Genomic DNA, 15,988 nt, shown 5'->3' on the forward strand with positions numbered 1-15,988 from the left:
ACACATAACTTACAGAGATCAGAATTACATTGCAGGCTTCAGGCAGGCTCTACACTGCAGCATGCATCTGATGCTATATACGCCTGTGTTTCTTTCCAAAACATATTAGAGAGGTTTGTGCAAGTTGCAGGATAAGGTTCTTCCTGACTTGTGGTGGAGGCACAAAGGACTTTCCACAAAGAAGAAAAAAAATACACATACAATCATTTTGCTGATATGAAAGATACAAGAACAAATGTTTCCATGAACTTTTGCACACCCCCAAAACATTCCAGTGAGCATGCATACGTGCGTGTGCTTGTGTGTGTACATACATATTGGGGGAGGAGGAAAAGGAGAAAAGATAGCGGGCACTGAGTTGCAGAAAGAAGGTATTATTTCCAGTTTATTTCTGGAAGATGCTTGTTTCAGCTTGTCCTCATGTCATTCATAGGAATGACCTAGGAGGAGATCAAAGCATGTGATGAATCTGTGTTCCTAAAGGCTGCCCATATCATGGGCTTCATGCCAGAATTTCAACAAGGACTCCTGCAGCAGCTGCCCTGAGTCCTGAAACCAGCTGCCCTGGTTATACTAACACTTCATCAGTTTTCCACCCAGGTCAATTACTTTTGCTCACAAATATCCCTGCCTGGTCCAGAGGAGGGTCTAAGAGATTGGGGAGTGAGAAAGCAATTGTATTCCAGACCAAAGCCCCAGCTTTAAAACACAAAATATGTTCCAGCTCTCGACGGCTGCAGGGAAACCTAGAAGCTGTGTGCAAGAGTACTGGAAAGTGGTAAAGGCAGCACCAAGATATGAAAAGCAAAGTCTCTGACACAAAAATGTTTCTTGTTATTAAAATCAGAAGAAAAAGAATCTGTTCTTCTTCTGCAGCTTTATGTGTCTCTGCAGTATATTTCCATTTTGATGAAATTTCATTCATCTATCATGAAAGCGAAGTGGTACATCTGTGTGGCCTATCATTGTATTTTGCGCCCTCTTCTTCTAGGAGGAATCCCAAAGCAGTGACGTAGGAACACCCCACTAAAACGTAGCAATTTCTAGTGCAGGATGACAGCAATTAACTAATTGCACATGCAGTGTTAGACACACGGGAGCCACGGACAGAGGCCAGGAGCAGCCTCCACTTCTGGCTGTGGCAACTGTACGCTGCTGTATGACCAGCACTGCTATTCCACCAGCCTGACAGATCTCCTTGGACAGGGGGCAAGTCCCCAGGACGAGCCTGCCTCAGGTCACAGATGATGGTTGCAAACCAGTGAAATTGCACCAGAGCCACCGGTACAGCTGGCTACAACGCAAGGTGCTCACAGCCATCAGAGCAGAGGAACAGTCGGAAGGGCAGTCGGATGTTCTCAAACAGAGACCCACCCCAACAGCTGCTGTGTTGCAAAACTGAAAGACCAGCCCTCAAACCGCTGGAACTCAGCAAATAGTAATAATAAAGCACAGCGTGGCCGAGTGGGAAGATGGATGTAAGAACAAACCAGCGGGGTTGCATGGCCTTGCACCCACATAAAAATTCCTTTTTTGAACAAAGGGTACATTTCTCTAAGGTGCCAAGTTTCAGGCTCAAAGCTGTTTGAAATGCTTTGAAACCCCTTTTGAGAACTGGACTTACCCTAACCAAAATCCTGCCCTCCAAATCCTAGCACCAGGCTATCTGTTCATTATTTATTATTGACCATTCAATAGTTTTTAGCAGCTACTCAAAGACTGACAACTCAGTTCCACCCCGGTCTTGCACCCAGGAGAAAGGAAATAACATATTTAGTACAAATACTTTTTTTTTTAAACAGAGAATAGAAATTTCTTTCAGAGCTGGGGGAGGGGAGAACAGCAAAGAAATAATTGTTTTTCTTTATTAACCATAGAAACAGAACTACTTTCCTGAGTCACTAGTTACAGTTCCCCATTAGGTGAGATATCACATCGTATTGTCCCCTCCATAAAACTGTCACAGCCTCACCTTACAAATAGCAAGGCTCCTTCCCCCTCTGCCTCCATTGCAGCTGTTCAAGCAGCACCTCATGTTTCTAATAGTTAGAAATGTTCCTGCTACTCCTGGCTCCCATTTATTCACAACCTCTCTTAAATGGATCCTTTAGAACCTACCCTTCACTCCCCTCCCAGCCTTCATTTTGATGGGTCAAGTCAGCCGTCATCTTTTAGGTTTCTTTTGCAAAAGAGGCTCTCCGTTCTAAGCATCTTCACTACACTTCTGTACACCTCTTCTTCTAATTGAATCCAACTTTTTGGGGACAGAGTTGTACGTAGCACTCCACAGTAATCAAAGCCACGGAGATGGGCTTCGTTTTTCCCTCATTTCTTCTAGAAATAGCTCACCCAAAATATTTATAGGTAACTAATAGCACTAGGATTGAGGAGGTAGAGAAATTAAAGAAATAAATGTATTTCTCATGTTTTGTACCTCAGATGCAATTAAAAGATTTGTGTAAATGTGATCCTGGTACCACTAAGAGAAATTGAATAAGTTTTTCTTTTAACAGAGCACAAGCAGAAGAGAGATATGGGAAAGAGCTGATTCAAATTGCCCGAAAAGCAGGAGGACAAACAGAAATCAAGTAAGGAATTCTTTTATTAGTGCAAATGAAAGCATTTTGGAAGCAATATCAGACTCCTGTGTTTTGCCTATGAATGGGGTCATCAGCTGCTCACTTCAGTGCGTTACAGAGCACTTCACAATGTACAGGAAAAATGGGGAAACAACATAGTCCTTCAAAGCAGGATTCACAAAATCTTGATTTGGAAATTGCCAGTAGGTCTCTACTGAGAATTTTTTTAATGTCAGGATTCCTAACAATGTTTAATATTTGCTTCCACAAGCAAACTAAGTGATGGGAAAAAAAGGGAAAGAAAAAGGTTGTGAAATGTTTAGGATGGTGGCTTGGCATTTCTGGGAAGCTGGTGGACACTGAGAGACTGTGACAGGACAAACACAGAGTGCAAAGACACCAAAAATTAGCTTCTGCAGCAGGAAAAAGGCTTAGCTTAGGAATACAAACTTTTAACCTCTTTGAAGGGACTTCATTTGAAACAAATCAACGGAACTACTAAAATGACACATATTTTTCTCTGTCTCCTCTACTACTATCTTAGATCACGTATAAATTGTGTTGGGAGAGGAAGATATATGTTGGCATGGAATTTAACTTAATAAACACTGCTGATAAACTGCTGCTATTATTGATAGTAGCAGCAATAATGAGACATTTTGTCATTATTGTAACAAGTACAGTAATATGGTGGCAGAGGATGAAGATTTGGGGTGACAGAAGACAAGTCTGAAAGAGAAGACCTCAATCTAAACACAGAACAGCTCTCGATCCCTAGGGCCTGCTACCCTCATCCATCCCATACCTCATTTCTTACTTGCAGTCTCCTTTTTACGTTGATTTATCACTCTCTGTGAGCGTGGTTTCCTGTTCAGATTTTATGGGAAAACTTGACCTCAAACCCTTGCACCACCATGGCATGCAAGTGCCAGGCAATCACCCGTAGCACTTGCTATCGATTCAGTGGTGGCACATCCAGGCCGACAGGGAAACTGTTGCATTAACCCAAGCACCTGGTAGTGCGGAGACCACTGAGGCTCACTGCAGAGAACGTGCAAGCCTCTCCTCCCCTAGTGCTCCATCTCTCCCTTGCCCCTGAGCAATGCAGTAAGGTATAGCAAGGTTCCTAGCAAAGGCTGCTGGAGGTGGCTTCTACCTTCCTGCTGTCTCAATTCACAGACTTAATTGGAGAAAAGGAAGGAGAAGAAAAAATTATTTTGAAATTAAAATAGCAGATTAAGGATGGATGGCTTCTTCCCAAACCAAAGGCTAAGATCAGCATTCCAGGATTAACGAAAGGCTCCACCTAAATTTCTTTACTGCCCTGCTCTGCAGGGCAAGCAGAGCAAACGTGTTCAGAAACAGACAGCTTTGGCTGCCCTTCTGTGACTTAGTGGATAATTCATGGGTCTGACTTTTCCTAAGAGATTATAAGAGCTTAATTTAGAGGCAGAGCCAAGTCCCAGATTTGGGACATGGATCCAAGTTCCCCTCAAGTTGGGGGAAGTTTGGACTCAGGCGCAGCTCCACTTTGATCTAGCGATTTTATAGCTTGGCATAGAGAGAAGGCTGAATATACCAACAAAGCATGCTGCAGAGCTGCTTTACTATGTTTCCATAAACCCACGCCTGGTCTGGATAGCGACCAGCTTTGCGCTGATATTTTTATCAGAGGAAATGTCTCACTGTATCTGCTCTGAAGCAGAGAGAGGACACTTTGCTTTCTGTCATTCAGCATCCTCTGGTTGTTTAAGGAGTTACACAGATGGGCAGTGAAGGGCATTTGTCCAGAGTAAACACTTTAAAATCAGAGAAAACTAGGGTCTATTCAGGGCTGGAACAACTCATGAAAATGAAATATTTGGTTTTAATGCCTTAAAATTTTTGACACAGTGTGAAGTTTCTGTTTGTTTATATGACATTGATTGCTGACAGCAGTTCTGCTCCCAAGGTCAGTCCTTCAGGGAGACCGGAGGGAGGGAACCTATGTACTACCTATAATAAGAAAAGCTTGAAAGGACTATGCTACAACTATCCCCATGCATTACTCCAAGTGCTTCCTCTTTATAGGACTCCCTATTATCGACTAGCCCACTGAATCCTAAGTATTACAAATACTTGACAGGCTGAACAGGGTTGTTCACATCTTTGAATGCAGCTTTGGGTAGCAGTATTTCTCAAATAAAGTCTAATGAAGGTGTTGTGCAGGTATTTGTACCTAAAACTTGCATTTGACACTCATCAGGAAAAAAGTAGCTTCCAGGTTTTTTTGCAGAACATTTTATAGAACTTCCTGTGCCATGCTATGTATTGCAGAGGAGCAAGAATTACTAATTTTAGATCACTCACTCATTTTCTTGCTAATGCAAAAGTATGCTCTAGTCTTAAATTCAGTTATCTTTTAAACATCTCAGGTACTAAGGCTTTCTGTTGCTTCTCCTGGGAAATTATTTCACACCCAATAGTTCTCAATATCAGGAAGGTATCCGATACCCTTTCAAAAAGTCGATAAAAAGAACAAAGAAAATCCATCCGCAACAACCACCCACAAACTGCCAGTGTCAGAAAATATCCAGAAGACCTTAAGAGAAACAACTGCAAGGCCAATTAATTCTGTTTAGCACATTATAAACAACTTCCGAAACTAATGAATTGGCTGCAAAAACCTCCCATCACTCCACCAGGTTAAAGCGATGCTCTGTAGTTGCTATGGAAAGAAGAGCAGGAGAGAAGCGGCACAAAGCTGGAGCAAGCAGCAGTCCCTGTGCGGGGGGCCTGTTGGCAAAGCATCCGTGGCAAACCCATACCGCAGCCAACGCCAGATCTGCCGAACTGGAGACGGTGGCACCGCTACACGCGATGAGCAGCCCAGCAGGGCCTTATGTGCTTATATCCTCCCAGTACCAGTGTGAACAGCTCTTTCCAACTCCAGAAATGCAGATCCTGGCAGCTGCCCAGCTCTTCTAATCTCAAACCCTCAGAGGTTAAAAAATGTAGAGAGAAAAAAAAAAAAACATTCTGTTGCTTCCTGTGCTTGGAGAGAAGAGGGTCTGCTCAAGGGAGAAATTAGGCAGTGGCGAGCAGGTACTGCCTGGGTTGTTACTTCAGCACAGTCAGGACCGGCACAAAACAAGGCGAAGAGAATAATCACAATGAGTAAATACAAGCAACGGGGAGAAGCCTGGAGAAGTCTATGGCACACTGCACCAGGTAGTGGACATCACCGTAGAAAAGAGTGCTCTCCCAAGCCTCCCCCATATTTTAAAAGTTTTTCATTTTGAATCAAAGAAAAAAAAATTTCAACATTTTTTCAGGCTCTTCCCTCTCCCCCAAAATTTTGCTTCAGCTGGAACAAATTGGTGAACTCAGCTAAATGTATAAATAGATTCAACTACCCATTTTTATTTACTGAAAGACACAGATGAAGAAATATGCTGCTGACTCAAAAGAAAGATAGTAGGGAAAGCTCACTGAAATATAACAGCAACTCTGGGACCACTCTCCATTGCTTTGAGAAAAATCTGGGTGACAGCAGCCATCAGGTTTCCATCCTATATGCTGTCCAGTGCTTGTTCCCTCAGCATCGCTACAGCTCCTCTGATGGAGAACTGACCCCTCGGGACATGGCACTGCTCGTGCTTGGCAGAGACAACTACAAGCCAAGAGTGTACTAGGACACTTCGTTACTGAGTATCAGCAGTAATATCACATCGTGACCTGGGAAAAGAGGACAACGTTGTGTCTCCACCTGCAGACTCCTTAGCACCAGAAATGTGAGAAATCACTTTGACCTGAGAGCTAGCAGAGGACAAATTTTTAGCACTGCTACTGGAGGTGCGACAACTTCAGTGAGGTCCTCGCTGTTCTTTTTCAAGCCAGTATTGGAAATGGCTATGGCCAGCCTACAGCTGTAGAAAAATTTCTAGCAAAACTAAAATCAGAGAGGCAGACATGCCGCAATGAGGGAGACGTGCCGCAACAATTTTTTATTTAAAAAAAAAAGCAAACACAGGGTTTCTAAAAGAAGCTGGTGCTGGTTACCATGGACATAGCAAACAAATACTCCAGCTTCCAGCTCAGGAAATAAAACTTCCCTATAAGTGCTGCCTAACAGCCAGAGCACACAGTCATTCAATAGTCCAGCCTGATTCAAGCAAATTTAGGTGTTCTGGGTGCTTGCCCTTGCCTCGAGCACTGCAGCTGGTAGAAACTATTTCCTATAGGGAAGGGAGATATCCTCTTTCCAACCCATGACACAGATCTAAGTCAGCAGTTGCTATAGGCCTTGGCAAGTTCATTCTAATGTACAGAAGGATGCAAGAAGGGTCACACAGGCTCAGACCAAAATCCCTTCAGCCTAATACTCTGTCCTCAACACTAGATCCCAAGGGAAGAGTAGAAGAACAGGGCAAGCATATGAGGATATATTTCTCCTAAATAATCTTCTAGCCTTAGCAATTGGTAGTTCAGGGGCTGCCACACCAGCAGCTTTGTATATAGTAGCCCCCAATGGAGTTTCCTTGTGTCTTTTTCTTATTTGAAACCCCAAGACTTTTTAGCATCCACTGAGTCTTAAGGTAAAGCAATGTACTTTCCTATTAAGTGCAGAGGTGCCTTCTTCTTTGTTGATTTTTAGGCCACCTCATCACACTTGCCGTGTTAGATCAGACACACCTGACAAAGGCAGATTAGCTTCCTTACAGTGGGGTTCCTCAACGCACGTCTGCATTGGTGAGCTGCGGTCCCACTGCCTGTTCTGGTTCTTACAAACACACCCAGGCCCATAATAACACCAAAACTATGGAGAAGCCTGGGTGCTTCTTTCGAGTTAATCACCTGGATGTGCCAGCACATGCTTGTGGCTATGCTTGGGAATACGGGTGGCTGGAGAGTCTTAGTGAAAGCACTGGGAGGAGAACAGGTATTGGAAGGGAACATGAGAGAGTATCAGTTGCAAATGTACCTTGAGTGGGTCAGACCCAGGAGAGTGGGCAGCCCTTGCGGAGCGGGCAAAGCACGAGGATTGCAGCAGTCAGGGTGAAAAGATGGATTCTGCACAGAAATGGAACTCTGGAGCTCACCTATCACATGTCAGGGCTAAAGTGTATTTTTAAAATGTCTTCATTCCTACCTTGTACTAATTTTAAAGCCCTGTTATCCCACTTTTTTAATTATGAAAAAATAATATCTGAATCACAATTTCATAGTCTCTAATCATAAAAGAAATTATGAAAAAGATTATTACAAAGCTACAGCCATATATTCTTGGCAAATGCCAGGTTACACCAATATCCAGTGGGGGAGAGGGAACTACATGTCATGAAGTTTAAACTACAGTATGGTTTTGTACTCTCCATATTCTGTGTTGCACACATGGGAGAGGATGCACTGAAACTGGGGATTTTCAGCCGAGTTACAAACTGAGATCAAGTTTGCAAGTTTTTGCTGGTAGCGCACACAGTAATGAAGTCTTGGCACACTATTGATGATTCTCAGCAGAGCTCATGCCTTTAAGAGGAAACACCTTTCAGGTGACTGGGAATTTCCATGCAGTAGCTTTGGGCAGCTCTTCAGCAGAACAACATGAAAACAGAATATACTACAGAGCCCGGTTTTCAGATACATCCTCGGCTTCAGCTGAAATAGAGCCTCTGGGAACTCTGTTGTTCTGTAAAATAACTGATGTAAACACGCAGTAGCTGGTTAAATTCTGCCTAGTCTGACAACAGCTGTTTTTGTTATTTGCTCTGCTTGTCTCTTCTCACATATATGATTTCCTACTTTTTTGCTTCCCTCTTTTCCACTACCACCTCCTTCAGACCTTGGGAAAGGGTAGTTCCTTCAAGCCTGTGTCTGCTCTGCCCTTCTCTGCAATGCCTGAAATAGAATATTTCAGTGAGCGTGAGGTGAGGGCATCTGTAACGAAATGCCAGTTGCTACTTCCTGTGTATAAATATAGTGCGTCTGTCACTTAATATACAGAATCCTCTGTATTATTCACACAAAGCAGGCATTTTTGAAGTGAAGCTAAAAGTCATTGTGGAAGGTCACATCCTTCCATGGTTAGTTATTCTCTGCTCAGATGTCCTGAACCTGCACAGAGCTTATACACTTGTATTTCAAATCTTCAGGACCCTGTGAAAATGGACCCATGCATGTACTTCAAAAGACCTAAGCCTCTGCTCAGTTCTTGTTAAAGCCAATCTAGATAAGCTCTCCGATGATGAGGATAGGCATTTCTGAGCAGTGCTGCTCTCTTTCAGGAGACATGAGGAAATTTAGTTTTATGTTAAAGGTACAAAAGTTGTTTCGATTGTTTTATCCTTTGATTTGAATGGCATAGATCCATCTGGAGTCACAAGGGGTCTAATTTGTAGTATGTGGGCACAGATTTACAGGGAAGAGAAGGTACATGGAGATGCCATCCCATTTGCCCTTCTGCCCCAGCAAAGTCTGGGGTGATGTGTGTGTGCTCCCAGTAACCAGCCCTGGGAGTGATGATACAGTCCCTTCCCATTCCATTTGGGGCTGCTTCCGCTTTTAACACGTATTCGAAAATATCCAAGCACCAGAAGCAAAACACGTACACAAACACACCACAGCACTAGAGGAACCCTCCACATTTGTTGCTACTTTCATGAAAATATGCTACACCCAACCTGACACTAAGCCCAGCCTGCTGCACAGCGCAGCCTCTTGTAATAGCTGACATGACTGCTCATGCTAGCTAGTGCCTTGCTATCACTAATTTATAGACAGACAGAAACTTGGACTCCCATGGTCAAAGAAAGGGTGCTGCTCATGCCTTTTCTCTGCCACAGGTGGCTTAGACACCACACCACAGCTGGGACCTGTACAGAAATCTTTCCAGTTGCATTGAGTGGTTTTGCCTTTCTGTTTATAGCTCCTCTGAGAACAAGAAGAAAACATCCCGTCAAAATTAATTCCTCGATGTTTTCACCACATGCCCACTAAGCAATGTTAGACACGACTCTCATGTGAAATAGTGTGCTATGTGCCTGGCCTAGGACTTGGTAGCGCCTTAGTTACCTCCCTGCTAAAAGAGCACACCACCTCCCCCTTCTTTTCTTTTTTGCAATGCAGACAGAGTCCCAGGTGCAAACTATTTGAGATCAGATGCTTCTGAACTTGTTTCCCCCACATTTTGCTACCACCACTTTCACAGAAAGAAATGTTGGTAAAACCACATTGGGTCTTCCCTGTGTGGCAGGAGGAAAGATGTTAACCATGGCCTCAGAGAAGACTGGCATTGGGTTGGTTTCATAACCATGTTATCAGGATCTAAGTTACTGGAGGCAGAGGGTGACCAGGACTGCTGGAAAGTGGTCTATAGAGTTCATCTGGCAGAGACGTCTCCCAGTTTCAGAAAGAATATTTAAAAAAATTACAATAAGAACAGAACATTGTAGATCATACTGATGTTAAAATGGAAACCTACCAGAAAGGAAGGTGGGGTTATTTCACACTTCTATTCACCAAGCAAAGGTAGAAGAGAAAGAAAATTATAATAGAGCTGTGGTTTTCCAGTTAGAAGAGCCTGTTTTACCTTCCTGTGTACAAGCTGTAAAGGCACTCTTTGAATTACTCAGTTAAACCAGTCTCTAACTGAGTGAAAAGGCAAAGTACTGAAAAAAAGCGCCCAAACCAGCAAGCCTACAGTTGCAAAGGAAAGAGTGCGTAGCGTACATAGTGAGTATACCTGTGACCTAAGCACTGTCACTGATAGAACTCTGCTAATTACATCTCTGGTGGCATAAAATTCAGCTTTTGATGACTGTGAAGCAGAAGGTACCAGAGCCCTATCTAGAGTACGTTTCCTGGTGGCCCTCGTGTCACATAGGACTGCCCAGAGCAGTCTCCAGCAACAGCCCAGTTCTCTAGCAAAAACAGAGAGCAGCCAGGACAAGTTAACTTTGAAGTGCTGGCATGCCACGCTGTTCCAATTGAGTCACCTTCCTGAACCAACTGTAAGATAATTTTGCACAGTAAGTGAGTAAAATGGATTTATGATCAGATGCAGCGATTCCCCACTAGTCCTCATACATGTACTGCGATGGTGGGTGAGTGCCAAACAAGGCACCTCTGCTCAAATACAGGATGCATTTTCTGTCTTGAAAGCAGGGGACAGGTTCTGCTGGGAGAAAAATCAAACCAAGCTCTCAAACGATGCATTCTGTAAATGTTTTTCCTGTTAGAGGAGAGCCAGAGGGACTAGTGGTCAGTGCCCTAGAAAGACAGGATTGTCTTTCCAGCTTTGGTGTGCTGGGTAAATTTGGGTAAGTTCACTTTCGAAAGTATTTTGCAATCCAAAGAGCAAGAATGCTGAACAGGGGGTGAGCTTTACTGTAATGAGCTTCTCCCCTTGGTTCCCCTGTTCCTCTAAAGGCTCTGCTATTCTCCTTCTCCCCCTCCGCTTGAAAAAACAAACACTGAAACGTGCATGTTTTACAAGAGCAGCTCAATTCCGCTGTACTCGAGTAGCAGGAGACTACAGCAAATGAAGGCAGCACAGGGTCGGTATCCCAGAAAACGGTAAGAATGTTTTAGCCACTAGATGGCAAAAATCACCAGAAGTTGCTGCAGAGCGGCTGTTGCACAAGCTCTATCTGGTCCCCGTTATTCCGGATTCAAAGTCAGTCCTGTTTCCACCAGAAATTCATTTTGACAAATCCAATCTTTAAATGTCCAAGGGGGAGTCGTTTAACAAACATGCACAGCAGATTTGTGTCCAACCCTATTTTCAATGAGACATCTGCAGGAGGCTCCGCGTAGGGATGCTCAAAGGGAAGGCTGGTGCTCTGTCTTTAGCTGGAGTGGTTTAACAGTGTTCCAGAATTTACATGGAAATCTCAGAAGTGAGCAATTAAAAAAAAAATTGAAAAGAAAAAGAAAAGAGGCAAATCACAAATTTTCAGTTTTGCTTGAATTATTTTCAGCCCCAGGTTTTCTAATTTGGCCACAAAACAAACAAACAAGCAAATCAATTACTACCACAATGCTAAGCAGCATAATATACTGAGGGGATAAAATACTCTTTTAAAGTGTCCATGAGACTGAGACATCCTCACTTTGGATGCGTCAGAATAAAGCCCTTATCAATCCTATTAGAAAGTCAAAGCCACCCAGAAGAAATAGGTAACAGGTATTGTACATACAAAACAGCACAGACAAAATTAAAACTCACTTGTATGTCTGCCACATGAGTTGCTTCCATTAAACCCTCCAAAGCACTGAAGTGATATATTTCACCGATATAATCGAGCATCTCGCAATGAGGAGCTGATCTACAGCACTGCTGCTGCAGCCAGCACATCCCTGCAGCCCAGAAGTCATAAAGGAATACCTGATGGATCCATGGGTCAAAATTTTATTTATTTATTCTCTCCCACACATAACTTGGCACAATGACATATTTGCTACTCCCTTAAGTCCCATAAGGATGAGAGATCCAATTCACTGATTTTAGAAAATTATTATAAAAATAAGGAAGTAAATGGCTTAAGTCTATTTCAACCTACTTATGGACTGTGGCCTTGCCCCAGTCAGCAGCTAGGGAACTGGCTGGATAAATCTTTCATACAAGGAGCAAAAGGCCAGAGTTTTCTGAAAAGGCCATTAGAGACCATGCAGGGGGCAAACTGGTCTCTCTCCAGCTCATCGCCAGATGCATTATTATACCAGAAGACAGTCTCGTCCTTACAGAGAGCCAGCAAAAAGGAGAAAAGCTTCATTTATGGCTTATGATCATGAACTACTCTGCTAGCTCAGATGCCTGGAAACCAAAAAAGCAGCAAATTGCTTTTGTCCTTGATATGTACTGAGAAAGCGCTGTTTTTCAGTAACCACTACAGCAATTTTGCCAGTCTTTGCATAACCTGAATCACCAACAGCAAAGGAAAAAAATCTCTGGGAACAGTAGATCAACACAGCGTGCAAACAGTATGTGCAGTTTGCAAGTGCCCTCTATTTTTTTAATTCCAGTATTTACCTGTTTCAGGCATGAAGTTGTTAGCATATTCCCCACCTCCTATTGGAAACTCCACACTAAAAAAGCAAATTTTATTCCTCGTATATATTTAATTTTTCAAAATAATCCTTTAGCGCTTTTAGGTGAGAAAAAGCTATCTCTGCTGCTGATATTCAACTTGTCTTTTCATTCCAAGCTTTTAATTAACTTAGCTGGAAAGAATACTGTTTGTTTCCTTTGTGTTGTGAAAATTTAGTTTCCATAAAAATTTCACACCAGGCTCATTTTTTGCAAAATGAACCTTCAACGTGTTTAAGTATTATTAGAACAATACTGAGAAATACTCAATCTATCTAGCATGTTTTCCCTGACTTATCTCAGCAGATTCACCACAACAAATCTAGTTGAAAGCTGAAAGAATCAAACAGTTAGCTCAATACTCATCTTTTCTGGCTGAAAGTCTTTTCCTTATATTTCTACAAATTTAGATTTGGAAGTGGATTGCAAGGCAGTTATCACTGAGGACAGGCCCAGCCTTTCCCCTCGCCTGTGCATTTTTCTTATGCCTGGCAAGGCAGCCTTGCTACTGGGAGAGCAAGCTTTGATTAGGAAACAGATGTCCAGCCTAAATTAACACAGGGCAATTAGGATCCTTCATGTGTCTCTTAAGACTCCTGAAATAGCCCAAGAGATACAGGATTTCCCTACCCATCTGCAGTCGCACATGGCTGGGAAGTGATACGCATCCTCTTCTGGGTTCTCCTAGTAGCCAGGCTTCAGCCATGGAGATTTTAGGGTCTTCACCAACAGGCTTTTCCCCTGGGCTCCCGTCTGGGGTAGACCAGGGCTCCATGGAGATCTCAGAACTGTTTCCTTCAGGGAACAACACACCCTGGGTCTTGAAGAGATGATTTCTAAATCTGAAAAACCTCCAAATCACACCATGGCCCTGGCTTCTGCGTATACAAATGCCCTGCCAGCCTGCAGGAGGGGGGCTAAAGCAAATTATTAAGTTGAAAATGCCTTTTACAGACTATGCTCTTTCCTCTCCCATCACTTCTATGCTGGTATGTTTGCCGCTTTCTTAAAATGGACTCTGGCTTGCCAAAAAACAGGACATCAGGCGATCTATTGTTACCCTTTCATGCCCTTCTGCAACTCCACATTGTAGGACCACTTAGTTGTGCAGGTCCATCCGGACGAGCAGCATAACGTCTCTTTTTGCTCATCTCCATGCTGTACTTCACAGCCCAGCACTGAGGCCTGATTTCACAGCGTGGTTTATTCATGCTGTGCTTCTGGGATGTCGAAAACCCCTGGGAGCATCAGGGTTTCAAAGCCTCCGTAGGTTCTCTGCACTATTTGTGAGTCTTTTAAAGGAGAGCGAGCTGTACCACACGGGGGTGCTCCGAAAGCATAGTATGGAGGATGCTGCATAGCAGAGCTGCTCTAGCTTCAAGGGTGACCGAGGAGGAAAAATTTGCTGGTGCTGCATTCAACACAGAGGGTAGAGCTGGTTTCGCTCTACCCTTCAGACTGGTGCTCCAAAACCCAATTCCCCTTGACCGTCCTTATTTTACTCAGTTGACTTGTATCCATTGGCAAGGTGCAAGAATAGAGAAACGCCTGTTAACATTCACAGTCACAAATACAGTGGGATTAAAAAAGAGGATGCACATAAGGAGTAGTGCAATTCTTTGCTTCATGGAGCATTTTATTGTATTTCCCAATGGTAACAGATTGATGCTATTGTGCTTGTTAGCATGGTCAACTTTTATTACAAGACTATTAAGAGTTTTATCTCTATATGGATCTTTGAGATTCTGAGGGAAAGTTTTTCCTTGAGATTCACAACCCATCCTTAGAAGCCTATACTAATAAAGTGCACTTGTTTTTGCCTCACAGCACACTGAAGGCAGCATTTGAGAGGCTTAAGCAACGTAAGTATTTACCTCTTCCTTTCTGACCTGGGCTAAGACAGGCACACAATGTGTTTGTCCCCTCTGGGGTCTTTCATCCTCTTCCCCCCTCTATTTCCAACTTTTCTATCCCAGTCTGTAGTATGGAGAGCGGAGGGAAAGGATATTCACTGGGAGTCCTCCAAGGCTGGGCACACAGTCCACTCTCTGGCAAATAAAATGGCTTGTTCCTGAAGTTAGTTTTATCTGGATCAAGTCACAAAATATCAGCTCTGTTCCCTCTTCTGTAAACCACTGACATCAAAACAGCATGCTTTCTAAATGTGCCCAAGGCTGAACAAAAACTTTTCACACGCAGAAAATGCAACACCATCATAGCCAATAGGACAGCGTACCTGGCTACTGGCACCTGCTGTTTAGATAAAAACACCCTTTTGAAAAGCAGCTGGTGAATCAAGGTATTTTTAGAGCCTGGGTGGGGGAGCTCAACATTTCTGGAAAATGTGGGGTTCCATTTCAGAGGCACCAAAGCCAACAAATGCAGAGAAGTTACCAGCCACTTCAAACAGCATCAGCCAGGTGCTCTGAAATTCAATCCATCTTTGCTGACCCTTGGAAATTCTCAGCTTGCAACCTCGTCTAATGACATTTGTGCAAGGCTGGACACCACTGGCAAGCAGCTCCCAAGAGCAGTTACAATCCAGCAGCATAGTGGAGGGAAAGCAGACACAGGGGGTGATGATGTCATCATCAGGTCAGACGCTCCTTCCCTCCCTCTGCACCACAATGTCTGACCTCCAGCCCCAGAAGGAAGAGGGCTGGCAGGGGTAAATGGGGCTATGAAGAAATGCAGCTGGCTCTTCACTTGCCAAGGCTGCTCTGAGTGGGTGCTCTGATTCTGCAGCGGGAGCCTTGTCTGTGCAACTTGCAGGCGCTGAGAGGACCTGCAATAAGCCCTATTCAGGTCGTGCGAACCCACGGCAGTGTCAGTGCATGCAGAAACACAGGGAGGCCTATTTAAGGCTGCCCTGTTAATGACAATTCATATAGCAGCCACATCCCAGAAACATCTCCTGAAAAATGTGACTTCATATTTAAAGACCTTTCCACTGACTGTATATGAATTCTGATTTGCTTTAGAAATCGAAAGTGTTGGAAACTCTCATATCCAGCTGGCAGTAATGCTGAAGGATGAACTGAAAGGAATAGAAGAGTTCCGAGAAAGACAGAAGGAGCAAAGAAAAAAGGTGAGGAACTAGAGAAATGTTGAAACAGGTTGGGTCAATGGTCCATGCTGATGACCCGTCTCCAGCCATAGACTGTGAATACTGCAAAAGATGATAAAACATGCCCAGTGTGCCCTGTTCACTCCATATACTAGACTGTGGAAGAAAATTGCTTTCTGATCCCAGCTGGAAATAAAGTAGTGCTCCGAACTCAGGAGACAGAGGCTTTAGTCACTTTTACTCTCTCTGGTGTAACTGCAGATACTATTATTATTC

The 15,988-nt window shown here is 43.5% G+C and overlaps 2 protein-coding genes across 2 annotated transcripts in view; one reads left to right on the top strand and one right to left on the bottom strand.

Moving 5' to 3' along the window:
• Nucleotides 1-15,988, bottom strand: part of SCAPER (S-phase cyclin A associated protein in the ER) — a 281,456-nt gene that overhangs the window by 243,261 nt on the left and 22,207 nt on the right. The gene's annotated exons all lie outside the window — the stretch shown is intronic.
• Nucleotides 1-15,988, top strand: part of PSTPIP1 (proline-serine-threonine phosphatase interacting protein 1) — a 35,782-nt gene that overhangs the window by 2,147 nt on the left and 17,647 nt on the right. Inside the window, exons 3-5 of the mRNA XM_019471948.1 lie at nucleotides 2,514-2,588; nucleotides 14,473-14,507; nucleotides 15,627-15,733. Coding sequence (XP_019327493.1) covers nucleotides 2,514-2,588; nucleotides 14,473-14,507; nucleotides 15,627-15,733 — 217 coding nt within the window. The remainder of the gene's footprint in view (nucleotides 1-2,513; nucleotides 2,589-14,472; nucleotides 14,508-15,626; nucleotides 15,734-15,988) is intronic.

This window comes from Aptenodytes forsteri, unplaced genomic scaffold, assembly GCF_000699145.1.
Source record: "Aptenodytes forsteri isolate BGI_AS27 unplaced genomic scaffold, ASM69914v1 Scaffold258, whole genome shotgun sequence".
NCBI classification, from domain to species: Eukaryota; Metazoa; Chordata; class Aves; order Sphenisciformes; family Spheniscidae; genus Aptenodytes; species Aptenodytes forsteri.